Source organism: Silurus aristotelis (assembly GCF_946808225.1).
Source record: "Silurus aristotelis genome assembly, chromosome: 3".
NCBI lineage: Eukaryota > Metazoa > Chordata > Actinopteri > Siluriformes > Siluridae > Silurus > Silurus aristotelis.
In genome coordinates this window covers 23,253,575-23,279,503 of record NC_139576.1, presented here as the reverse complement: position 1 = coordinate 23,279,503, position 25,929 = coordinate 23,253,575, and the positions used below count along the sequence as shown (strand labels likewise).

General features: G+C 40.5%; 2 protein-coding genes across 4 annotated transcripts in view; one reads left to right on the top strand and one right to left on the bottom strand.

The window, feature by feature from the left end:
• kiaa2012 (KIAA2012 ortholog) overlaps positions 1-2,460 on the top strand; it is a 31,485-nt gene extending 29,025 nt beyond the window's left edge. For 2 of the 3 annotated variants that reach the window (XM_083537982.1, XM_083537983.1), the window contains exons 22-24: positions 87-268; positions 728-923; positions 1,157-2,460. In XM_083537982.1, coding sequence (XP_083394108.1) covers positions 87-268; positions 728-923; positions 1,157-1,301 — 523 coding nt within the window. In that variant the 3' untranslated portion in view covers positions 1,302-2,460. The remainder of the gene's footprint in view (positions 1-86; positions 269-727; positions 924-1,156) is intronic. The other variant, XR_014533001.1, reaches the window with a different exon arrangement.
• A 12,616-nt stretch (positions 2,461-15,076) lies between these two features.
• fam117bb (family with sequence similarity 117 member Bb) overlaps positions 15,077-25,929 on the bottom strand; it is a 34,187-nt gene continuing 23,334 nt past the window's right edge. Inside the window, exons 5-8 of the mRNA XM_083538021.1 lie at positions 20,001-20,144; positions 19,251-19,482; positions 17,576-17,699; positions 15,077-17,394 (exon numbers count right to left, since the gene is read on the bottom strand). Of these exons, the coding sequence (XP_083394147.1) occupies positions 17,214-17,394; positions 17,576-17,699; positions 19,251-19,482; positions 20,001-20,144 (681 nt within the window). The 3' untranslated portion in view covers positions 15,077-17,213. The remainder of the gene's footprint in view (positions 17,395-17,575; positions 17,700-19,250; positions 19,483-20,000; positions 20,145-25,929) is intronic.

Genomic DNA, 25,929 nt, shown 5'->3' with positions numbered 1-25,929 from the left:
ACTCTGTTATAAGATTCCTATAACAAAATCATAAACGACTTAGAATAAATAACAACTTTTTTTTTTTTTTGTGGTGCATTTCCCAGGTTAAGAAAATACAAAGAAGAAGAAGAGCGACAGAGACAGGCAGAGAGAGAGAAGGAGGGACAAAGGAGTGAGCAGGCTGAGATGGAGAGGGAGAGGAGGAGGCAAGAAGAAATAAGGAACAAGAAGAGATATTTAGAACGACTTCAGAAAGAGAGGAATGAAAAGGAGATGAGAAGAGCAGGTACATTTCATGCACTTAAAGCCGTTTCCAAAGTTTAGCAACTTTATAGTCGAGAGAGAGAGAGAGAGAGAGAGAGAGAGAGAGAGAGAGAGAGAGAGAGAGAGAGAGAGAGAGAGAGAGAGTCACACAGCCATTCAAAATCACAGAAACCTGCAAGTATTCTCAAGATATTACTGAGCAGACTTTCACTTAAACATAACTGCTTCTTTCTTTAAGTCCACTGATTTCCTTTATATCTCTGCCACGTCATTCACACTCACTGTATTATTCTGTTGGTCTGACCTAAGGTTTTTGATTGTTACCTGTTGCAGACACCTTATATAAATGTAAACATTTGGGATTTTTTTTAATACAAATGGAAAAAAAAATTAAAAAGACGTGTTTATATATACGTATATCATATATAAATGTATAATGAGATATTTCATGATAATGAGTACAATTGTGTGGGTTACATAGATAAGTTAAAGCAGCAGTATGAAGAGGAGGAGGTCAGTAAAGAAGAGGAGTATAGGAGATTACAGAAGATGGATGAGAGCGAAAGGCTGGAGTACTTACGCAGATGCCAAAAGGAAGAAGAGGAGAGGAGGAAGGCTGCAGAGGAGAGACGACGAGCAGTGGAGGAAGCAGCCATGTGGGATGAAGAGTTTCATAAGTATTTCAGTCAAAGCAAAGACATCTCAACAATCATTCTGCCATATCATATAGTCTGTATTGTCTTGTATAGTCTACACTAAATATAGAGTGCTATTGTGTCTGTCTTTTCGAGAGTCACCAACTGCTAGAAGCAAATTCCCAGTGTGTGTCAACATACTTGGCTAATAAACCTTATTCTAATTCTAAATGTAAGACCTTATGAAATACAAAGTTTTTTTTTTTAATTTCCAGGCAGATGGCAGAAATGGAGCAAAATCTCCAGTTCCAGAGAGGACTATTTGTTGAGAAAGAGGGTCTGAAACAAAAGCAATGCATATCTCGGCCCTGGGTCTTCTCCTACTTCAGTCGGCTGCGCATTGCAGAGAGTAGCACATAAAATAAAGTTTAATCACATCCATCTGTTTTCAATCTGAACTGCACCTGACCTGAGAGATTTTCCACATGAACAGCTTGACCTTCTAGTTATTTACAGCCTAACAGTGCAGACACAACTGAATGAAGGACAGTAATCAATTATATTTCCCCGAAATGTTATAGCATTTTTTTTACACTTCATGCTTTGAATGTTTTCAATATTACTAGTTACTGTTAATAATCTGACTGACTCTTTGGCCTGTTCAGTATGATTTTTTGTTTGAATAATAGAAAAGATCAATATAATAACATTGATGGCTTTCCATTTTACATCAGGATCGCAAGGGGTCCCTTAGCCATGGGGTCAACAATTTCCTAATTTTGTCTACAAAGGTGAAAGATTCTCAATTATATAAACGGAAATCTAATTTAAAAAAATATTATTTGAGTGGAAATCTAATAGATATATACATACACCTGGCTCTGGAAATGAAAAAAGGAAATGCTTCATCTAATTTTCTTGAATATTTCTACAAGCCTAGCAGAGCTAGCATAAATAAATTAGCTCCCCAAAACATACCAAGTGGTAAAATGGCCCTAGGTGTAAATGTGAGTAAATGCTGCCCTCCAGTGGACCCACCCGGGACTAATACCAGTTTGTCTCTCAGTGTTTCAGTGTATCCTAAACAGATAAAGATGTTATTGAAAGTGAGTGAATGAGTGTTCGTTAGAACATTGGTGGACAGTAACAAAGTAAATGTAATTCGTTACTGTACCTAAGTAGCTTTTAGCGTGAAAACATGTGCCAAATCGAACATGCGGATCATGAATATGGATGATCCTCTGTGGCGACCCCTAATGGGAGAAGCCGAAAGAAACACGAGACCTAAGTAGCTTTTTCACGTATCTGTACTTTGCTGAAGTATTTACATTTAGGGAGACTTTTAATTTAACTTCACAATGTTTTAAAGTTAAATATCTTACTTTTAACTTAACTACATTTTACAAAATCAGTAATTCCTATTTATTTATGAGTGGATAAAAGCACACAGCAAGTCACCAATCAGTGTAGAGCATGTGCTCTGTTTTATACTTGTTTTGTTTGGTGGTATCTACTTATCACCGACATACAGTTTAGTGTCAGTTCAGAGCATTTTGTGAGCAATAAATGATGGAACAAACTCCTGACTCAAACCGGCCACAACATTTGCACGAATGTTTAGTTGAAATCATTTTAATAGATATCAATCAGTGTCTGACTGATAATATCATTCTATCATTAGATTGATGTGCTCAGAGTAACATTAGAGTCTTTTCACATAAACTGAGTTGATTGAGGAGAGAGTCTTGTGACAAAAATAATAATAATAATAATAGGAACATTATAACCATAATAAACCATAGTACATTGGATACTAAATACATTTAAAGGCAAATACTTTTACTTAAGTAATATTTTACATAGTGTATCTCTAAGTTAACTCAACGTCCACCACTGCATTTAAATCTGACTAATTCTGCACAGCATGATAAAATTATTCATTTTAATGCTAAGTTTGGAAATAGGCTTCTGGATTCATTTAATTAAATTTGTACTCTGCAAGGTTTGCTCATCAATCTATAGCATTCATGGCATTTAGCAAACACCATTATACAGAGCGACTTACAATTATTTAATTCAAACAACTGAGCAGTCGAGGGTTAAGGGCCTTGCTCAAGGGCCCAGCAGTGACAGCTTGGGGTTGACTTCCGATCAGAAGTCCAAGAGTCTTAACCACTGAGCTACCACTTCCCATAACGGTCACACTGCAGCAGAAACATTTGTGCACTGGATCTTCTCGTCTATGCTTCCAAACATGATCACAGACTCCTGAAAACCTGGTGCCATAAAGAAAACCAAAAAAAGAACACACTGTGTGGTGGTAATGACAAGCTCAAGTGTGCCCTCTGCTGGACATGAGCCGGAACTTAAACTCTACCACATAGGAAAATCCGTAGTATATATCATAAGCATCTGATGCCACTAAATTCACAGTGGGGGCACAAGAAACCTTCTTTTAACAAACCAGACATGATTAAAAGTTTGAAACACCGAATTATAACATATTTCATAGCAGTCAACTACTGCAGTAAAGCTTGGAATTTTTATTCTAGGTCATACGAAAAAGAAAATGACTTATTTTTGCAAAGACGGCAGTGATCCCTAGTATTAGTCTCTACAGCGTGCCATGATTTTAATGCAGATTTAAACATTTCATAATAAGCAAACAAATAAAATGGACTACAATTACTATGAAAAGTAAAAAAAAAGACTATGAAAAGACAACTGTATGATTACAAATTCAAGAACTTCATACAAATTCAGGACTTTTAAAGACTTAAAAAAAATGTGTGGGTTATTAAACCTGGACACAAAGAGGACAATATACTGTTTAGACTCATAGATTCATATCTGGAACTGAACTTGACATGTCTGAAATCAAACTTCAGCAACACACATAATTACTGCAGCAATGCAGCTTGGTATTAATCCGCAGCTCAAAGAGCTGAAGAGCTGAACAGTCTATGGGGAGAGTATTACTTTGTTCTAAGAGCTCTTTCTTCTAGGTCTTAAAAGATATCTTAAAGCTTTTTAAACCTACTTATAGACAGCAAACACATTAACACGTTCCAGACTACTGTTTGAGATCAGCGCACACAGTCATGATTTATCCCCTGATTTATGATTCATCGTTGAGATATTTGAATCCTGAAAAACACTGCAAGTTACCTGCTAATTTTTCTTTAGGTTGAAGAAAGATTCAATACTTCTTTCAAAACAGAAAGATTCAAAACAGCCACATACGGTGGGTGGCAGGTTCGGTTGGTGAGGGCGACTAGCGGGTGCCAAACACCCAGTGAGTCAGCTACATATGACTCAACCTTCATCTCTAACCATAGTAGGAGTGACCAGTCTTCTGTGCCACATCAAACACATTTCATAAGTAAGTTAGCTGAAAATGAAGCCTCACTGAATATATATTTTAATTTACTGGAGTCATTTTAAAGAATGCTACAGTTATACTGTCTTCCTGTTCTAAAAGCTGTTGCCAAAATAGATGAAAAAAAAATTCCATGAATGTGACTGCAAAACTCTGCAAAAAGGCCCTCTGTGCATCAACGCCCTAGATTTTCTATGCTCAATGGTAAATTGCTTAAAAAGTGTCTGTTGCAAATAAGAAAAATAAAATCTTTGATAAAACCTTTGAGTAAGATGAACCATGCTGTGGAAAAGAATGTGTTTAGAACAGGATAAGTTCAGTGAACATCAGTGTGACTTTGTGTTGTGTATGCGTGTGTGAGATTGACGCACCTTAGAGATCTTTAAAGGGCTTATAAACTGCCAGGATGGAAGCGTAATTACTATCACTTGAGAGATTTTGTTGTGAGCTGTGAGTCTTACGAATGTTTGAATGTAGCATAAAAAAACATTTGGCAGGTGTGCAAGTTTATTAATTGGCAGTGGTTAATGACAATTATAATGTCATGCATTGAAATATTTCACACTACATTGTTGATAATATTTTGCTAGTTACAGTGTACACATGCACCCTTTTAGACCTCAATGCCAGTGTTTTGTACCCAGTGGGATTCACCACTAAGTACAAAGTGCACCAACACATCTGGAAAACACATGATTCAGACTAGTGCTTTAGATCAGCACACTCTGTCATAATTTAGCAATATCTTACTTTTAAATATCTCCTGAAGGATTAAGTTCAAAAGATATTTAAAAAGAATGATTTCCAAAGGTAATCCTGTCAAATATTAGGAGAAAATGTACAGCCCTGAAAAACTGAACAAAAACAAACAAAAAAACTATCACCTATATCCTTTTCCTCACAGTCTCCTACATATTTTCGATTTGGGAAAATACAAATGCCTTCAGAACTGTCTTTTAAAGGAAAACTGGTGAAGCTGACAAGCTCTATTCTTAATGTGAATGGAGCTAATTGCTCATGTGTGTGTTTTTAAATCCATGACTACAGTTGTGCATAATGTACAATATCTCTGTAGGTAACCCAGAATAAATGTTGTTACACATGAGGCTAAATAAGCATTCCATATGGTAAGAAACCCAATTGAAAAAATGTTGACACTAAAATCAAATTACCTCTTGTTTCTCCTCCTCCTCCTTCTCCTCCTCCTCCTCTTCTTGTTCTTTCGGCTTCTCCCATTAGGGGTCGCCACAGCGGATCATCCGTTTCCATACCCACCCGTCCTCTACATCTGCATCTTTCAAACCAACTACCTGCATGTCTTCCCTTGCCACATCCATAAACCTCCTCCTTGGCCTTCCTCTTTTTTTTCTTCCTTCCAGCTCCATCCTCAGCATTCTCCTACAGATATACCCCATGTCCCTTCTTTGCACATGTCCAAACCATCTCAATTTCGCCTCCCTCATCTTGTCTCCAAAATGTGCTGTCCCTCAAATAAACTCATTTCTAATCCTGTCCATCCTCGTCACTCCCAATGAAAATCTCAACATCTTCAGCTCTGCTACCTCCAGCTCCACCTCCTGTCTTTTACTTTATGCCACTGTCTATAAACCCTATAACATCGCAGGTCTCACCACAGTAAAATTCACCTTTCACTCTTGCAGATACCCTTCTATCACTCCTGCCACTCTTCTCCACCCACTCCACCCTGCCTGCAATCTTTTCTTTACTTCTCCAACACACTCTTCATTACGTTGCACTGTTGACCCCAGGTACCTGAACTCCTTCACCTTCTCCACCTCTTCTCCCTGCAACCGCACCACTCCACTGCCCAACCTTTAATTTACACACATGTACTTTGTCTTACTCCTACTGACTTTTATTCCACTTCTCTCCAGCGCGTACCTCCAGCTCTCTAGGCTCTTCTCAACCTGCTCCCTACTCTCATGACAAATAACAATATCATCTGCAAACATCATTGTCCACGGAGACTCCAGTCTGACCTCACCACTGCAAACAGGAAAGGGCTCAGAGCTGATCCTTGAGGCAGTCCAACCACCATCTTGAACCAGAATTCCTTCTGCACACGTCACTGCTGTCACACTGTCCTCATACATGTCCCTGCACCACCCTCACATACTTCTCTGACACACCTGACTTCCTTATTCAATACCACAGCTCCTCTCTCGGCACCCTGTCATACGTTTTCTCTAAATCCACGAACACACAATGCAACTCTTTCTGACCTTCTCCATACTTCTCTATTAACATTCTCAAAGCAAATGCGTCTGTGGTGCTCTTCCTCAACATAAAACCATACTGTTGCTCACAGATGGTCACCTCTACTTTCAGCCTGACTTTTCCACTACTCTTTCCCATAACTTCATGGTGTGACTGATCATCTTTATTCCCCTGTAGTTACTGCTCCCTTATTCTTAAAGACCGATACCAGCACACTCCTTCTCTATTCCTCAGGCATCTTCTTACCTTCCAAATGTTGTTAAACAATCTTGTTAAAAACTCCACTGCCATCTCTCATAAACATCTCCATGCTTCTACTGGTTTGTCATCTGGTCCAACCGACTTTCCACTCTTCGTCCTCTTCATCTGCTCTCACGTCCTTCTTACTAATTCTATCCACTTCCTGCTTCACCATCTCCACACCATCCAACATTTTCTCTCTCTCATTTTCCTCGTTCATCAGCTGTTTAAAATACTCCCTTCATCTTCTCAACACACTCTCCTCACTATTCAACACATTTCCATCCCTATCCTATATTGCTTTAACCTACACATCCTTCCCAGCTCTGTCCCTCTGCCTGGCCAATCAGTACAAATCATTTTCTCCTTCTTTAGTGTCCATCCTCTCATATAGCGCCTTGGCTTTTGCCAGATCCCTCTTCACCTGCTGCTTCATCTCCTTGTACTCCTGACTACTTTTCTCATCTCTCAGCTGATCCCAATTATGTTTCAACAACCCCTTTCTCCTTATGCCCCCCTGCACTTCCTCATTCCACCACCATGTCTCTTTGTCTTTCTTTCTCTTTCCAAATGTCACACAAAGTACCTTTCTAGCTGTCTCCTTTATCACTTCTGAAGTAGCCCAATCATCCTGCACCTCTTCACCACCACCCTGTCTGACCTCTTCTCTGAATCTCACATTACAGACTTCTTCCTTCAGTTTCTACCATTTTATTCTTCTTTCAGTCCTCACTCTCCTCCTCCTCTTCTTCTTCACCTCAAAACCATTTTACAGACCACCATCCGATGCTGTCTAGCTACACTGTCCCCTGCCAACACATTACAGTCTCCAATCTCCTTCAGGTTACATCTCCTACATAGAACAAAGTCCACCTGTGTGCACCTTCCTCCACTCTTATACATTACCCAATGCTCCTCCTTCTTCTTAAAATACGTATTCACCACTGCCATTTCCATTAGCAAAATTTACCACCATCTGTCCTTCTACATTCCTCTCCTTAAGGCTATACCTACCCATCACCTCATCACCTCTGTTCCCTTTACCAACATGGCCATTAAAGTCTGCTCCAATCACCAATCGTTCATTCCTAGGTACACCTTCTACCACTTCATCTAACTCACTCCAGAATTTTTCCTTCTCCTCCATCTCACAGCCAACTTGTGGAGTTGTAGGCACTGATGAAATTTTTATTTTTGTGCTAATTTTTATTTTATTTTTTTTACCAAAGCTATCCTTGATGCACCAGCAAAAAAAGCAAAGAAGTAAACTTTTGACACAACTGATGACTGTTAGATGATCAATTACGTTCGAGATTCGAGGGGACTTGTGTGCATTTATGACCATACCACTTCTTATGACCTCACTGCTCCTATAAACTTAAACCTCTAACAAATAACCACAAAACCTAAAAATGCTGTACAACACATTAAGATATACTGTTATGCCTCTACACACTGCACTTTTGGCACTTAACAGCCTAATAGGAGAAGCTGGTCTGAATCAGGTCTGACTCCAAACTATGGGCTTTGTAGTGAGGGAATCTTGGACATATTAAACTAATATTTTAACAGAATGTTGCATTTTGGAAAGCCTTAGAGTAAACAAACTACTAAGTTTGGCAGACACAATGCTTTATATTTGGAGATAGATTAATGTTTTCTGTGATTCTGTTTAATAATTGTATCAAAAGTATCTTGATTATATTCTTTTTAAAGAGTCCTCAGAAAACCACAAATCTAGCTGTCAGCACTGCAGTGCTATTCTGCATTCCACGTTAGGTAAAAATACAGCTTGATACAAGGTCTGAGTTAAAATCACAGTTGATCCTTTAGCTCAATTTGAGAAGTCTGACAAATAAGTGATTGGTTATGATTTCTGATTCTTCTGTCTGCCTCTGGGCAGGAAACCTGTCTCAGCATTCCGCTAATTGAAAACAGGAAAAGACTGGTGAAGGCACTGGGCCTGAAGAAGTAGGATTGGTGTCGAGGACTGTGTTTGACCAGCTGATCCTTTGTCAGGTCTAAACTAACAGCCAAGCATCTGAGCTTAGCCTGTAACAATGAGGTTTTGCACGCTCTGGGTGAAGGGAAAAAGTGAGGAATCTGGGCCTGTAATCCCAGGCTGGGAGTGAAGCCTGTCCCCCAATGGTCCATGGGCACGGAGATCAGAAAACGAACAGCTCAAAGGGGAGCTCTGGGACGTGGAGACGAGTAGTCTAACACATGTCTCACATCCTCAGACAATGCAATTTGAGGGGAAAAAGATCTGGGTCTATTTTCAACATAAAAGCTGGAGTGAGAGATGGACAAGGGGATTGTGGGTGTGTGTGTGTGTGTGTGTGTGTGTGTGTGTGTGTGTGTGTGTGTGTGCATGCATGTGTAAAGCCATTAGTGCAAATGCTCTGCAAGTATGTGAACTATATAGCTCCTATGGATTCTCACAAAAGCAGATTGTTGTTGGAACATATCAAAAATGAGAGGGATCCTGGTCTATTCATTTAAACCCCTTGCTGTGCTAATCACATGCCACTTCCAATTATATGAGCTGTTTTTAAATAGCCTGCCTGGCCTCCTTCCTGAACGTTTCTTATAGGCACACAAGACTGGCCGAGCCTGCGACCTGTGCATCAATGGATTCCACTTAAATCTATCCCATCCCCCAACTCACTCATCGTTGTGTTTCTGTATGAGCATTATATACAATCTGTTATAAATAGTGTTAGACTCAGTGTGATTTGGATTGTGCTAGCTGAAGTAAAAATGTAATAATTGATCTGCAAGATGCAGAAATTGTCCCTGTTAGAGACTTAGATAATGGCCTCTCATAAAATAAAGACTATCTGTGAATGCTAGCATAAAACTACAGAGTCACATGGGGAGAAAGTCCCTGTTTGGACAAGGTCTCTTCTCTGTCCTCCGTGTGAACAGTTTTTCTCCACGTATACAAAAAAATGTATATGGGCTGACTGCTAGACATTGGCAGAAAAGCATGCGAACTGCAAAATTTCAAACACATTTCACCCAAATGCTTGTAACACATTCAGTCTGTGGTGAGAGCCATGAGAGGCTTTACCCATATGAACTCTGTAACACTGTAGATAAATCATTACAAGAGATATTGATTCAGCAGCTGTATGATGACTAGAGACTAAAAATCTAAAGACTTTAAAGGCATCTAGGAGAACATACATTTTTGATATTACACACCCTCCATTATATACCAAAAGTCTCTGTACATAGGGCATAATGCATGCCAAACCCACACCAGTTGTGCCCTCAGTAGTTGATGTTCCTGGACTTTCACATTTCTCAGCTGGTGCTCAACATCCTCTTCTTTTGCTTCTTCTTCTTTTTCTTCTTCTTCCTCCGGCTGCTCCCATTAGGGGTCGCCACAGCGGATCATCGGTCTCCATACCCTCCCTGTCCTCAACATCTGCCTCTTTCAAACCAACTACATGAATGTCTTCCCTCACCACATCCATAAACCTCCTCCGTGGTCTTCCTCTTTTCCTACTTCCTGGTGGCTCCATCCTCAGCATTCTCCTACTGATATACCCCATGTCCCTCCTCTGCATATGTCCAAACCATCTCAATCTTGCCTCCCTTACCTTGTCTTGATGCTGTCTAGCTACCGATGCTGTCTATCCGATGCTGTCTAGTTAGACTGTCCCCTGCCAACACCTTACAGTCTCCAATCTCCCTCAGGTTGCATTTCCTACATAGAACATAATTCACCTGTGTGCACCCGAACCTCCACTCTCCACTTCTTTTTTCCCTGCTGTCTCTGTAGACGTCTCCCTCCTCTCCTTCTCCTCCTTCGGCCAACAGTAGCCCAATTTCCACCGGTACCCTGTTGGCTGACGAAACCTGTGGTAGTCGTTGGAAACCCGGGCCTTGACCGATCCGGTATGAAATTCTTTTTTCGTGATCCGCATATTTGATTTGGCACATGTTTTACGCTGGATGCCCTTCCTAACACAACCCTCCTCATTTGGAGCAACAATGTCATAGGTGAAGTGTTTTCGTCAAAATTCATTGCAATCTTGTCACAGCATCATTCAAGCATGAGAATTCTTTCAAATTAAAAACCGGTAACAACAACAATATTACATTGTAACATATATATATATATATATATATATATATATATATATATATATATATATATATATATATATATATATATATATATATATATATATATACAGTATCACATCGGATTTTAAATGAAACAACTGAGATTTGAATGGCACACTTTCAGGTTTAATTAGAGGGGTTGAACAAAAATATCCTACAAAACATTTAGGAATTGCAACCATTTTATTAACAACAAATTTGGACAAATAAACATTACTGTAAATTAAATGTTGATTTTTAAAACTTTGTTAAGAATCCGTTGGAGGCTTGAACCTATGGAATTCACCAAACACTGGGTTTACTTCTTTGTGATGCTTTTCAGGCCATTCTACAGCTGTCTTCATTTGTTGCTTGTTTTTGTCTTAAGCAAGTAAAATGCATACTCAATTGGGTTAAGGTCTAGTGATTGACTTGTCCATTGAAGAATATTTTACTTCTTTGCCTTATAAAACTCCTGGGTTGCTTTAGCAGTATGTTTTAGGTAATTGTCTATCTGTACTGTGAAGCGCCGTCCAATCAACTTTTGATTCAATATTTGGCTAAATTTGAGCAGAAAGTATACCCCTATAGACTTTAGAATTCATCCAGCTGCTTCTGTCACATCATCAACAAACACTATTGACTATTATATGGCCATTGCAAGCCATGCATGCCCATGTCATCACATTGCCTCCACCATGTTTTACAGAGGATGTGGTGTTCTTTGAATCATGAGCTGTTCCAAGCCTTTTCCATACTTTCTTTTTCCCCATAATTCTGGTACAGGTTGATCTTAGTTTTATCTGTCCAAAGAATGCTGTTTTAGTACTGGGCCAGCTTCTTTAGATGTTTTTTTGGCACAGTCTAATCTAGCCTTTCTATTTTTGAGGCTGATTAATGGTTTGCACCTTGTGGTGAACCCTCCGAATTTGCTCCCACGAAGTCTACTCTTTATGGTAGACTTAGATACTGATACACCTACTTCCTGCAGTGTTCTTCACTTTGGTGAATGTTGTGAAGGAGTTTTTCTTCACCATGGAAAGGGTTCTGCGATCATCCACCACTTTCTGTCTAATGCGGACGTCCGGGCCTTTTTAAGTTCCCGAGCTCACTTATGTGCTCTTTTTTCTTAGAATGTTCCAAACTGTTGATTTAGCCACTCTAAACATTTCTGCTATCTCTGTGATGGATTTCTTCTGTTTTATCATCCTAACAATAGTCTGTTTCACTTCCACTGAGAGTTCTTTTGACCGCATGTTTCCAAACAGGAAAGCCACACCTGGAATCCATCCCAGACCTTTTATCTGCTCAATTGATAATGGATTAATGAGGGAACAGCCCAAATAATCAGACATTAAAACATATACGTCGTTGTCATTATAAAATTATGACCGGTGAAGTGAATGACACTGATGATCTCTTTATCATGGCAACTGTTAGTGGGTGGGATGTGTGCATCATGGTGGATTTTGGTGCTTGGTTTGAGACTTGGCACATCAGTAAAACAAATGTTTGGTGATTAAAAATTATTTTTAGTTGGAGTTCTTTTTCTTTTTTTTTATGTCTGAGTAAAGAAATGAATAAATGTGTGTTGGAGGTTTTTATTTTTGCCTCTTTTATATATATATATATATATATTTTTAATAAAAATGGTAAAACAGAAATCTGCGCTGCATTAATTGCACGTTGATACAATTTAAAATTAAATAAATCAGATACACATACACACAGTATCATACAAAAGTGAGTACACCCTTCACATTTCAGCCAACATTTTCGTATTTCGTCTCAAGAAACAATACTATAGAAATAAAACTTGGATTTCTTTTTTTTTTTAGTAGTCAATATGCAGCTTGTTTCGAAGTACAGATTTACTGTCCTTTAAAAATAACTCAACATACAGCCTTTATTTTCAAAATGGCTGGTAACAAAAGTGAGTACACCCTATTTGATAAAAGCTGTACGTTGTGTAACGTTTTCTAAGACAAACTGTCCAAGAGCATAAATTACTGGAACCACCTGATGCCCTGGTGAGGAGCACCAAGAAAATTGTGCCTTGCCTACAGTTAAGCATGGTGGTGGTAGCATCGTGGTCTGGGGCTGCATGAGTGCTGCTGGTACTGGGGAGATGAGGTTCATTGAGGGAATTGAGGTTCATATTCCAATGTGTACTGTGTCATTCTGAAGTAGAACATGATGCACTACTTTCAAAAACTTGGCCCCAAACACACCGCCAAGATGACAACTGCCTCACTGAGAAAGCTGAATGTGAATGTGATGGAGTGGCAAAGTATATCACCAGACCTGAACAACCTGTGCCCAGGAATTTCATGCCCAGGAGGATTAAGACAATGCGAGATAACAATGGTGCTCACACAAAATATAGACTCACATTTGTTGCTAGTTATTTTGACAATAATGGCTGTATGTTGTTATTGCCAGAGGACAGTAAATCTGTACTGCTAAACAAGCTGCACATTGACTCCTCTAAAATCTAAAGTTTCATTTCTATAACATTCTCCCTTGAAAAGATATTCTAAAATGGTTGCTGAAATGTGAGCTGGTTAATTTTGGTAAAAATAGTTGCTTACTCTTTTGTGTGTTATATACATTACATGTATATAATACACACACACACACACACACACACACACACACACACACACACACACACACACACACACAGCAATATATACAGAGATGCAGTTTTTTGCTCTCAAGAGAACAAAACATTCAAAAACTTTTTTTTCTAACTTACTAGTAAATTTTTTGTACAGTCAAAAAATGATGACAAAGCCAGCACAGATGTAATGGAGAAAGTAAACAATGACTTGAAAATTTGGCAGCTGAAGTGTTTGAGCGAAGAGGACAGTTAGAGTTGAGAGAGCTGAACAGCCTCAAGCACTAAATCACTACTGCATCAATCTCTTTAAGTAGAGATGAAGCAAAGGTGAATTCCTACTGGCACCTATTGGCCAGTAGTTAAATGAAATTGTGCAAAATAGACCATGTTGATAAAATTTTTTTTTTTTTTTAAAGCTAACTCAGACTTTCATCTAGTACACTTCTGAGTTATAAACATTTATGTGCCAACATTCATAAGCACACTCTTGTACGTAGCTCTGGACAAGGGCGTCTGCTAAATGGCGCAAATGGAAATGTGTCAGGATTTTTCCTTGTCCTACAAAACCCTCTCTGTAGTTCCACTAGGTGGCGGGTATGAGTTCTTTTGGAAACATGCTGGAAGGCTTATGTTTGTCTTTATAAAGCTGCGTGCCAAAAGAAACAGGCTTACATGACTTGAGATTTCTACACATTTCAGGGTCACAGCTACATCTCTAATGATCCTGTTCAACATTTTTGGAATGTTTTTGGATTTTTTCAGATGAGCACATTTGACATGTAATCATGTTTCATATAATTTAATAAAGCCAAGATTATTTTCTGGTCATTGAAAAACACATTAATCTCCACCCAGCTGGACGTCAACCAGTAAAAAAAAAAAAAGAAAGAAAAAAAGAAAAACACCACCACCTCTTATTTTGTATTTGGAGCAGCTGCAACTTTATTATTTTCTTTTTCTGTTTTTGAATTACATACAGCCAGAGGAACATTATGGAGTACATGAACTGTATGGGAATAAAATGAGAAAAAAAACAAAAAAAAAAACAGAACAGACAGACAGACATCTCACACACAGTAAGAGATCAGAGGCCTACAACAGCAGTGTTTAAGCCGTGTCTGAGCAGACCTAAATGTGCAACCTGAAAAGAACTCTCTAAAACACGAGTCTAATCTGATCATCTTGTCTACTTTCCTCAAAACGTTGTACGAGCGTGTAAATGTGACTAGGTCATGTAGGACACTTTCATTCTCCACATTCTTTCAAGCTAACAAAATCCACTAATTAGGAAGAGAAAAGGAAGGCCACCATTCTTATAAAAATGCATTAAAATTGTCTCTACACTGAGCATACTCTCTACTTAAATATAGGCACGTATACTAAGCAGATAAATCATAAAATTTTCCAAAAACAGAGAACTGTTAATATTTTGTTGTTGTTGGGAAGAGCTTAATGTTCGTACATTCCTGAGTACAGACCTACAGTGATAACCATCAGCTGATTTCAGATGATTAAGACCTTGAAATTGTTAAAAATGGTGTTCAAAGCTATAAGCCACGAGGAACCTAATTGATCTGCAACACTGGCAAAAAGTGCGACTTTTTTTTTCTTTTTCAAGTTCATTATTTTATTTAAAGCACAAAATAATACCTTAACAGTTGCAAACAAAACAGAAACAAACAAAAAAAAACGGACCCCAATACTACAGAAATGTGTTGGGCTCCACCCAAAATCTTAAGCCCAAACCCAACAAACAAGGGAATGAGCGAAGGTCGGAAACCAAGCCACTAGTGCGACGTACTGAAGCAGGCACTCCACGGCTTTGGTCTTCGTTAGAACATTACACAGGTTTGAGCCTGATGATTTTTTTTCCCTTTCTTTTCTAGTTTACTGATACTGCGGAATAGTAAACGGTCTTGGAATTGTTCTTCACTCTTCCTCCTGACTTCAACAGCAGCCATTTTCTTTGGACAGGATTACAGAGTGATCCTAACAGCCTGTTCTTATTGCCTTTCAGCCATGAGTTGCTTATTACAACATAAACCACAATACAAAATAAAATGCCTACAGCATATATGAGAACATAAATGAGACACTTGGAAAGCAGTGTTAATTATTACAGTCAGCTCTGTGACACTGAGGAAAAGAGACTTGACCAAAAAGCAGGGAGTGACAGGAAATTATTATAATTTTACAAGTTTTTGGAATTGGTTTTGTTTTTCCATCATCTCTGAGAGACCTGAAAACTCAAAGCTGGTAGATCGCATGCAGAAGTGTGAACTGTGCACTGAAGGTACAACTGTTACCTTCTTAAACGTGATGACATTATACTGCATTTTTATTCTTATGTTAACATGATCTGCACAAAGCATCCTGGATATAAATGCAGATTTTCTGATCACACACACAAAGCATTTTGGACTATATTATTAAAACTCATTGTAAATTGACATTGAAAATCCTATACAGTTTAATCGCAGTCTGATCATAACTGCTAACGAAATACAGTTGAAATCAAAGTCCCGTGACATTAAATTATCCTTGTGATGCAATTTCATATTCCAGATTTGCTCTCTCAGTGTCACAGCGCCTTCGGTTCAACAGTCTCGGCCTTATCAGTGGGCGAGTGAGAGAAGAGAGAACACACTCACTCGCATATGCACGCGCACTCAATTCATCATGCCTTCATCACTGCATCTCTCTCTTCTTTTCTCTAGTGCTTTCTCTCTCTCACACACTCTTTGTTCCCTGATGTGTTTGAAGTTCAGCGTTTGGACCCAAATTCATTTGAAATGCGCTCTACGGCCACACGAACAAAAGCATGCCGTTTTGTTGAGCTCTTGTGCTGCTGTCACCTGCCAGTCATCAACGCCGACTCGGAGAGCGTCGCACATGAAGCGCAGAACTCGCTCGCTCTTTTCTTTTCTTTTCTGCACTTTCTGTGCCTCTCACAAACCATGAAGGGGGAAGACGGGAGGGGTGTAAAAGGCCAGCAGGGTTCAGCCTGTCTGACATTAGTCTCTCCTGCTATCCGCCTCATGGTCCAAATACACAGAAGGGCGCAGGCCAAAAAAAACAAAACAAAAAAAAACACCCCCTAAGACAGAGGCCTTCATAAACCCAGCTTTTACACACCAGGTCTCATGGTCTTGTCCGATCATCCAAAAATAATTCAGATATCATTTGTATTAAATGATGCACTGTTCGAAATCTATGAAATATCCAGTTCTCTAAAAGAGATACACTGCAAGCTATTAGAAAACGTTACATTTTCTCAGTCTCTCGAGCTCTCGCACTCAGAGTGAAGGAAGAATGATGAACGTGAGCAGATGCTCTCTTTGTGTGCGTGTGCGTGTGTGTCCGTCCGTTGAGAGATACAAAATATCCACACATCTCCATTCACTCATTTCTATCAAAGGTAGAGGAACAATAAAAAATATATCTATGCTTATCACAAACCCTCACAAAAGCATGTCCTCCTGGTCCTTAAGTAGTACAAGTACTGACCTAAAAAGCTGCATAGCAAATGTCTTTATCTTATCAAATATAAGCAGTGTTACCAAAATAGAGACCTACGTTTTCTTTTCTTTTATTGTTTGACTTCATTTTAGTTTGATTTCTAATGTGTGCTTAGTTTGCCAGGAAACTTGATTGGTTGATTGATTGCATATCAAGCTCACTGTGTCTCATACATGAGGCAGGATGAAGGGTAGAAAGAGGAGAGAGAGGAGGAAGGTTACTGGGACACGGTGCTCGTGCCGCGGGACACTCTCTGTTCGGCCTCAGTGGGGACGCTCATCAGACTGTGTGGTTTGAGAATGCTGACCAGGCAAAACGCTGAGCCGCTGTTAGGGATGAAGTTGACCTTGTTTCTGTCTGGGCACAAGAACTGCGGGATCTCACGCGGAGGTTTGGCCCTGAGAGGCACACAAAGAGAGAACAGAGAGAAGACAGTGAGAATCAGTCAAAAACACTGAGTCAGCACCGAGGGCTCTATCAAGGCTCTACAGAGTCGTTACTTCAAGGACCGACAGATGCGGCGCGAACCAAAAACAAACGTGGGAAAGAGATGATCGTGAGGGTATCAGGAGTACTGACTGTGTTTCCTCGGTGAAGACCTTGACACGCTCGCAGCCCTCCGGAGGCTCACGTTTGAACATGTAGCTGTTGTTGGGCTTGGGAGAAGACGCGTACTTAAACAGAGGAGATCCAGGTGTCAAATCTGTTAACAGAACACATTAATGTTAGTTAAAACATGGATAACTGCTTCAAAACTTTATAAGAAGAAAACATGTTTTGCACTTCTATTGTCATACATACGGTGCATTGCAAATTTATTCATACCCGGAATATTTCCACATTTTGTCACGTTACAACCACAAACTTAAATGTATTTTATTGGTATTTTATGTGATAGACCAACACAAAGGAAAATGATACAGGGTGTTAAAGATTTTTTTTACAAATGAAAATCTGAAAAGTGTGGCATGCATATGTATTCAGCCCCCTTTACTCTGATACCCCTAAATAAAATCCAGTGCAATCAACTGCCTTCAGAAGTCACTTAATTAGTAATTAGAGTCTACATGTGTGTACTTAAATCCCGGTATAATTACAGCTTTTCTGTAAAAGCCTCTGAGGTTTGCTAGAGAACATTAGTGAGCTAACTGCATCATGAAGACTAAAGAACACACCAGACAGGTCAGGGATGAGGTTGTGGAGAAGTTTAAAGCAGGGTAAGGTTATAAAAACATATCTCAAGCTTTGAACATCTCACGAAACACTGTTCAGTCCATCATCTGAAAATGGAAAGAGTTTGCCACAACTGCTTACCTACCAAAACATGGCCGTCTACCTAAACTGACTGGCCCGGCAAGGAGAACACTGATCCAAGAAGCGGCCAGAAATCCTATATTTCTGTAGGATTTGCAGAGATCCACAGCTCAGGTGAAAAAGTCTGTCCACAGGACAACTATTACTCTACCAATCTGGCTATTATGGAAGAGTGGCAAGAAGAACGCCATTGTTGACAAAATAAAGAATAAGAAGTGCTCTTTGCAGTTTGCCACAAGCCATGTAGGTGACAACGCAAACATGTGGAAGAAGATGCTATGGTCAGATGAGACTAAAATGAATTAACTTTTTGGCGTACATGCAAAACGCTATGTTTGGTGGAAACCTAACACTACACATCAGCCTGTCCACACCATCCCCATCGTGAAACATGGTGGTGGCAGCATCATGCTGTGGGGATGGTATTCTTCAGCAGGGACAGGAAAGCTTGTCAGAGATGATGGGAAGATGGATAAAGGTAAATATAGATGTATCACAATGTATCATTTTCCTTCCACTTCACAATTATGCGATACTTTGCGATTGGTCTATCACATAAAATCCCAATAAAATACATTTAAGTCTGTAGTTATAACGTGACAAATTGTGGAAATATTCAAGGGGTATAAATACTTTTGCAATGCACTGTATAGCTTCATTTCAGTAAAATTATCACAGCATCTAACAAAAACACTTAATTGGTTGGTTTTGCTGAGCAAAGTGAAATAACAGTAATATAGATTTTAAAGCTTTAAAAATATATATATTCTGTAAAGTTTGTGTTTGACAGCGCAACGATATTTATGTCAAGCTCCACCTTAATAGTTTCAGATCCACAAAAAAAAAAAACCCTACCTATTCTAAAGCAGGAACTAGTTGTTCCTGTAATTAAAGAGCTAAAATTTAAATTAAAATTAAGCCTGATTTCCTTTATGATTACCTTTATCATGTAAATCACTGAGTGGTTCCTCATTGGGAGAGGGGCTGTCACTGCAAGGGTCATTGGGCACACTCAGGAAGGCGGGCGAGACAGACTGGGATCGGCTGCTGCTGTTGCTATGGCTGTTGCCCACAGTGATGCCTGAGGGCGTCTGTGTGTCGATGCTGCGGGAGCTGGCGCTGCGCTGGCACAGTGGAGGAGGTGCACGGTGCCCATCAGGGGCATCCTGAGGCTGCAGAGTGGGGAATGAGATACACAATGACATGTCTCACTCCAGCAGTGGTGCTGCAGTTAAAGATGTCATTTGTTTAAACTTATTAAAATGTTTCAAACTGTTATTTATATCATGTCAAAAATGCCCCAAAGCTGTAAATGAGAATATTGTCATGCAATGGTCCAGATTGGCTTATTCAATTCAGGTGTTTTGTTAAAATATTTCTGGCCCAGAAATTAGCTCCAACCCCCTCCCTAATGCAAATTAAGGTGCTTAGGCAACTCACAAGCCATAAAGTTTCAACACCTTAAGTGGATTGTGCTTGTTAGAAGGGGGAAGGTTGGCAATGCTGCACAATGCTTTATTGCAATTGGACTCTCAGGCACCAAAAAAAAAAAAGGTTGAAGTATTTTTTTTTTTTAATTGCAGTGCGCATGTTCTATTGTAGGGGCCTGGTCTGTATCTATACAGCATGAGTACGTCCAACCCATTTATACACACAGTGTCTATGTGACACAACAGTGATTGCCACTCACAATAAACTGTTCGTCTTTGTCTCCTGAGTCTCGGATAATTAGGCGCTCGATCTCCTGGTTGAGACCCTCGACACTGTTGCGGAAGCGTGAGACGGAGGATTTGGAGATGGGGATGGGGATCAGGATGCTCTTTGGAATGGGAGCCTGCAAAACACAAATGCAGAGCAGAGCCATGATGCGTTGTGAAGAGAAAGCAGAAAAACGTTTTGTGCGAAAGCACATTGATACGTCTATGTGTGTGCGAGTACACAAGTGGTGTGTGTGTGTGTGTGTGTGTGCGCGTGTGTGTGTTTGTGTGTAAGAGAAAGTGATGTCCTCTCTGAGGGAGACCAGCAACATGGTAAGCAAATAAAGAATGAAAGAAAAACCTGTACACAAGACGTAGCAGATGCACAATTGTACATTTACAGTCCACAAACCAATCTGCATAATTAACAGATGCGTGTGTGTGTGTGTGTGTGGGTGACGGCATACGGAACCTGCACAAACACACATACTGCAGGATATCATTGCAGCATGAAGTAGTGTTTTCTCTGCAGAGTTATATAACGATGTCTCCCTGAAAGAACTCTCGTTCTCGACTCTGATTTGATGAGCCACAGATATTCAGACATATAGAGACAGACGGCACGTCAAATGTGTACATGCTGGACTTTAATGACTCGGTCTGAATCAGATGGCAAAAACAAAAAGCGTCACCTTTTCCGAGAGCCGACTTCCGGTCATCTTAAGAGCAGGACTCTCTCGTCTTCCTCCAGTTTTCTGTGCTTCTACCCCCTCTGCTCTGTGCAGTGCTCAGCTCATGCTCTGTGATTACCTCGCTCTCTCAGCTCCCTCCCTCCATTGAGTTCCTCTCCTCTCTCCAGTTCTACCATTCCCACATTCCACACCCTCTCTCCATTTCATCCTCCCCCTTCAAGTTCTGCCTGTCCCAGAAATCATCCACCTCTCGCTCTCCTGCTCACTCCCCCTTTGGCTGAGGGGTGAAGGGAACAATGTGGGTGCATTAGGAGGATGTGGCTGAGCTGTGTGGCCCCATCGTGACAGTCTCTTTAAGCATGGAGGATCAGCGTGCACCCTGAACCCTCATTAACATCTCTATACATCCAGGCCCTCTTTAAACTCCCCACACCACATCACACCCAGTGTGGCACAACTTTTCTCCCCTTTGGGACCTTTAGGACCTCAGTGTGACTGTGTATTTACATAAATAAGACATCATGTATTTCAATTTTAACGCTCGCAGAATACATTCGTTTTCATTTCCTGTACTTTAAATTGCAACAAGGGACCTGTTTAAAACCAACAGGCACACACTGTGCCAAACCCTGACCTCTGAGGTCAGCCGAAAACAATAAGCTGGTTAAGTGATGCTGTCCAGCTCCTGGCAACTTCCTAGCAACAGCTCACTAGGAGACAAATATTTGTTTACGTGTCAAATTTCCAGTGGCGAGCTGTCCTGGGACATGGGCACGGCCGCTGGTCTGAAGCGTCAGGGCCTTTAATAGCGTGCAGGATGAGACAAAGTGCCTGTGGCCTTTAGGGTCATTCCCACACCATAAGCCATTGATTTGATCAGGATGGTCCGTGGCTGAAAGTCAGAAAGGCCAGCGCTTTGTGATTATTATAGCAAAGGGCACTGGACACCAGGCACTACACTGTAGATAGCACACCGCAGCTACGGAGCTCTGAGGTGTGCGGCTGAACCGCATGGGGGAGTTGTGTTCTGCTGTTTGTATACTGTGAGAGGTCAGAGGCTGAGGGGTATGAAAACGCTGAGGTAATTGCTCCGTTTTGCTCCTAAATAGCCGTTCTGCCTCGGTGGCTCCTGGTTTCTGGAGTCTCATAGAGGAATATAAATCGGTAGACTGCAGAGACTTAAACTTGAATATAAACACTGCAATTATTTCAGCTTCTGTCCACCACATCAGCAGGGTATATGTAATAACCGCTAGCTAGAACTGTAATAATATGTAAACGACGCCCATAGTTGCACAGACAAAATCTGTATTGTCCTTCCTGTTAAAATCCTGATTTCTACAGTACTTAAAGCATAATTGCCATGCTAAACAAATACTCCAGCAAGTTAGAAATTAACTTCGCCCCCATCTCCAGCGTCTGCAGCGTACGCACGATTACAACATGCATGAATTTTAACACGTTTCCTGTACTTTTGACAAGAAGGAAAACCTGTTTACTCAAAACTCACCGAGAAAGCCATTACTCTAAAACGCTTCCTAGCATTCTTCAGTCAAGGCTATTTGTAAATTCAGCTCTAAATCTGGATCGTTCATTCTTCCTGAGATGGCGCGTTTTAGGACATTTTCAAAAGGAGGAATTTGTGGTTACGTGTTACCGACGTCGATGTGTGGGTGTGATGGCCCATGGACGCCGCAAAACCTTCCAGAGAGGCAATAAATAACCAGAATTACTTTTACAGAATTACTTTTACAGTACTTTTACAGAGGTCCCCTGGTGGTCTAGTGGTTAAGATGCAGCGCTCCCACCGCTGCGACCCGGGTTCGATTCCCGGTCAGGGAACCATCCCCAGCCACTCTTAGTGCCGGTCCCAAGCCCGGATAAATTGGGGAGGGTTGCGTTAGGAAGGGCATCCAGCGTAAAACATGTGCCAAATCAAATGTGCGGATGATCCGCTGTGGCGACCCCTAACGGGAGAAGCCGAAAAGAAAGTTTAATTACTTTTACAGTACTGCTCTAATGTTGGACAAAACTCTAACGTTCTCACGTCTCCATCCAGCACTTTATTGTCGGTATGTAACTAAGTTTTACATTCACATTGCTAATTTTTTAAACGATTATTGATAGAGCCTGCCCTTGGGTTGCATTATTAGAGAGATTTCAACTGAACCTTTTTTTCCCTTCTTTTCCCAGTACAGCAAAATGTTGGAATTCTTGACTGTGGTAATTGGTCATATGCTACACATTATAAAAAGAGATTAAAATTGAAAAAGTCTTGTACGTGGTCTAAGCTGATATTGCATAGCAATTAAATGCCCAATGTTAAGAAATAATTGCATAATCTGCATAAATCATCACGAGACGGACGCAAAGTGTAAATGCCCCAAATGGCAAAGTGGGCTTATTCAGGTCATTGTGAGGCTTTTTTTTTTTTACTGGCAGTAAGCGAGTGGTCTTTCTTCTCAGGGTTTGTTCTGGTTACTACAGCCTGCCTTTAACAGTGGAGGTCAGATAGAAGAATCCCTTTGAACCATCCCTTGGCTCTGATAGCTGCCACAGGCACATTCACGCGCAGCCTCATTTCACTCGTCGTGGCATTATTAAATAAAGCAGGAGATTCACGAGGCCATGGCTGTTTACCAGAGCTGAACTATGGACAACCTTAAGAATTCAAAAGGTACTATCACACGCGGCGCACACACACACACACACACTTCCTCTCTCTTCCTCCCGAGACTTGCTACACATTCATAAGCCTGACTACAAAACCACCCATGCATTCCAAGCAACAGTTTAGCATAGTTTAAACTGAATTCGGGTCTGTTCCCTGTGTTGTGGCCTGCTATCTGAATAAAATGCTGAAACAAATCACCAGCCATCAAACGACCCACTCTTCCTCGTGAATGCAGCAATCCAAGAAAAACACATGTGAAACCACAAGCTAACCACAGAAGAGGGGCACTGATAGAGTGGAATTCATTCCTCGCTCTGCAATCGGCTCAAACTTGAGCAGAACGCTGCAGAGCTCTTTATCATCCTCCCCCTTCCCCTCCGTGTGTGCCAAGAGCAGCACCGCCATGGCCTGTGGACTCCTTGTATCAGACACTAGTGGGTGCTGTGGAGGTCGAGTCCAAACAGGAAATCATTTGCTTTGCTCCAACTATGCTCAGAAATGTTCTTATGTGCATGGAAAGACATTGCATTAGATTTTTTTATTTTATTTTTTTACACAACAACTGAGCAACAAAATACACGATTAGGGGTGAATAGGAAAAAAGTTTTGGGTATGTGTTCAAAGCCTGTAGTCTACCATGCAGTTATGTTGGCTTGAGCCTCAAAAGAAATCAAAGCATGTGTTTGGACTTAAAACCCTTGAAATGATCAGCACTTATACACACCTTTGCACAGTACTTCAGTGTCAAGCCCATTTATGCTGATACGCCGATTTAACTACAAGAGTTCTAATATACACACCTTTAACAAGACAGGGCTTCTGCTCCTCTGTCACCTTTTACAATTAACCCTGCCCCCAGCACCAGCACGCACACACATGCACCCATGTTGCACCCCCCTACACCTCAAACAGGGTCACGCTGTGTGTCCTTTGTGGCTGCACCTCCGCTTCCAAGTATGAAACAACTCATTAAAAAAATATATAAAAAATATATAAAAAAAATAAAGAAAAAGGGGGGGGGGGGGTTTCAGAAAGAGTGGGTAACTCCTCTGATTCTGATTAGGGCAGGTGCAGCTGTTTGGGTCAGAGTTTAATAAACACACAGAGGTTTGAACAAGCCAGCTGAGCTATGCATTATTATAGTGTGGAACGCTCCATGTCAATCGCTATACTGTGTATACAAAAAGGCTAAATCCAGGTCCAAAATCAGCATTTGAGAAATCCAATTCTTCCCACGTGCATATTCAATCCAAAAATCCTAGAACTGATACCCTGTATAAGATCATGCAGCACGAGAGGGCATTTTGTCCACTTTATTAATTATAGTACGCTGTAAATGTTTTTTTTGTTTTGTTTTCATGAAGAAACATTATTTAGGGCCGTCTATTGAAATGAGTTAAGAGCAGTGGGAATTAATTCAGGTGGTATCTGGTGAGTCAAGTTACAAAACAAAACAAAACATACAAAAAGTCTTCACTTGAATCCAAGAATAATGTTAACAATGTTAAATGAACTCTGTGAACCAGTCCAAGTTTTCTTACTTTTTGAACCTCAGCATGTAAACATTCTGAACTCACTTTCTAAATATCGCACTACTACTATGTAAAATGAAAAAAATAAAAAAAAATAAAAACTTTTGTCACAATATAGTGTTTTTTTTGCTACCTCAATCCCATACGAATGCAGCTCAGCCAAAACATACCCGAATACATACTCATTTATAGCTCAGCTAGACACTGAATTAGAGCCCCTGTGTCCCTCTGGTCCAAATAAACTCTGGTCTGGTAGAATTAGCATGGTTATACAGCCAGCTCACACTCACCTGCTTCCCATTAGGCCTAATGTGAAGCAGAGTAGTTTTAGACAAGGAACCCCCAAGCAAATAAACCTCATTGAAACCATAAAGTCTCCATGAAAAGAAAAAAAAAAAAAAAAAATCTCCCAGTATAAATATCTGGCAGCGATGGCAAATAAAAAGTACTGGCTGCAGAGAATAATTAATGCATCGAATTTGTATGTTTTGTGACTAAATTACTGCATTGTTAGACACGCTTTTTTTTTAAAACTGAAACCTCCGTCTTTCCATGTGTTTTCTCACCCAGGCAGCTCCTGTAAAAACTTCCTTGAAAGTTCGAACCAAAAACAACTAGCTAAGCCCTCTCCTAAAACAACGCAGCATTCCTGTCCTCTCTGCACTGCACCCTAATGACACACTCGTGTTCCCGGCAGAACCAATTCGACCCGTGAGCATTCTGAGCTCGGTATTTGTGTTTCTTGGAGATCAGAAAGATCAGCGCTGTACAGTAGGGCCAAGCTCAATACGGTGGAGCGACAGATGGTGCTTTAGTTTGCCACAGGCACTCAGACAAAAAAACTTAGCCACACAACAAGCTTGTCTCCCTCACCCGACACCCACGGAGAGGGACAGCCGGACAGAGGGCGGCCTTTAATTGACCGGCTGGCAGCTATAGTACAGTACAGAGCAGGCGTGCAGGACGTTTGCCACACGCAGGCCTAATTCATGAGCAAACACAAAACACACACACAGAGACAAAA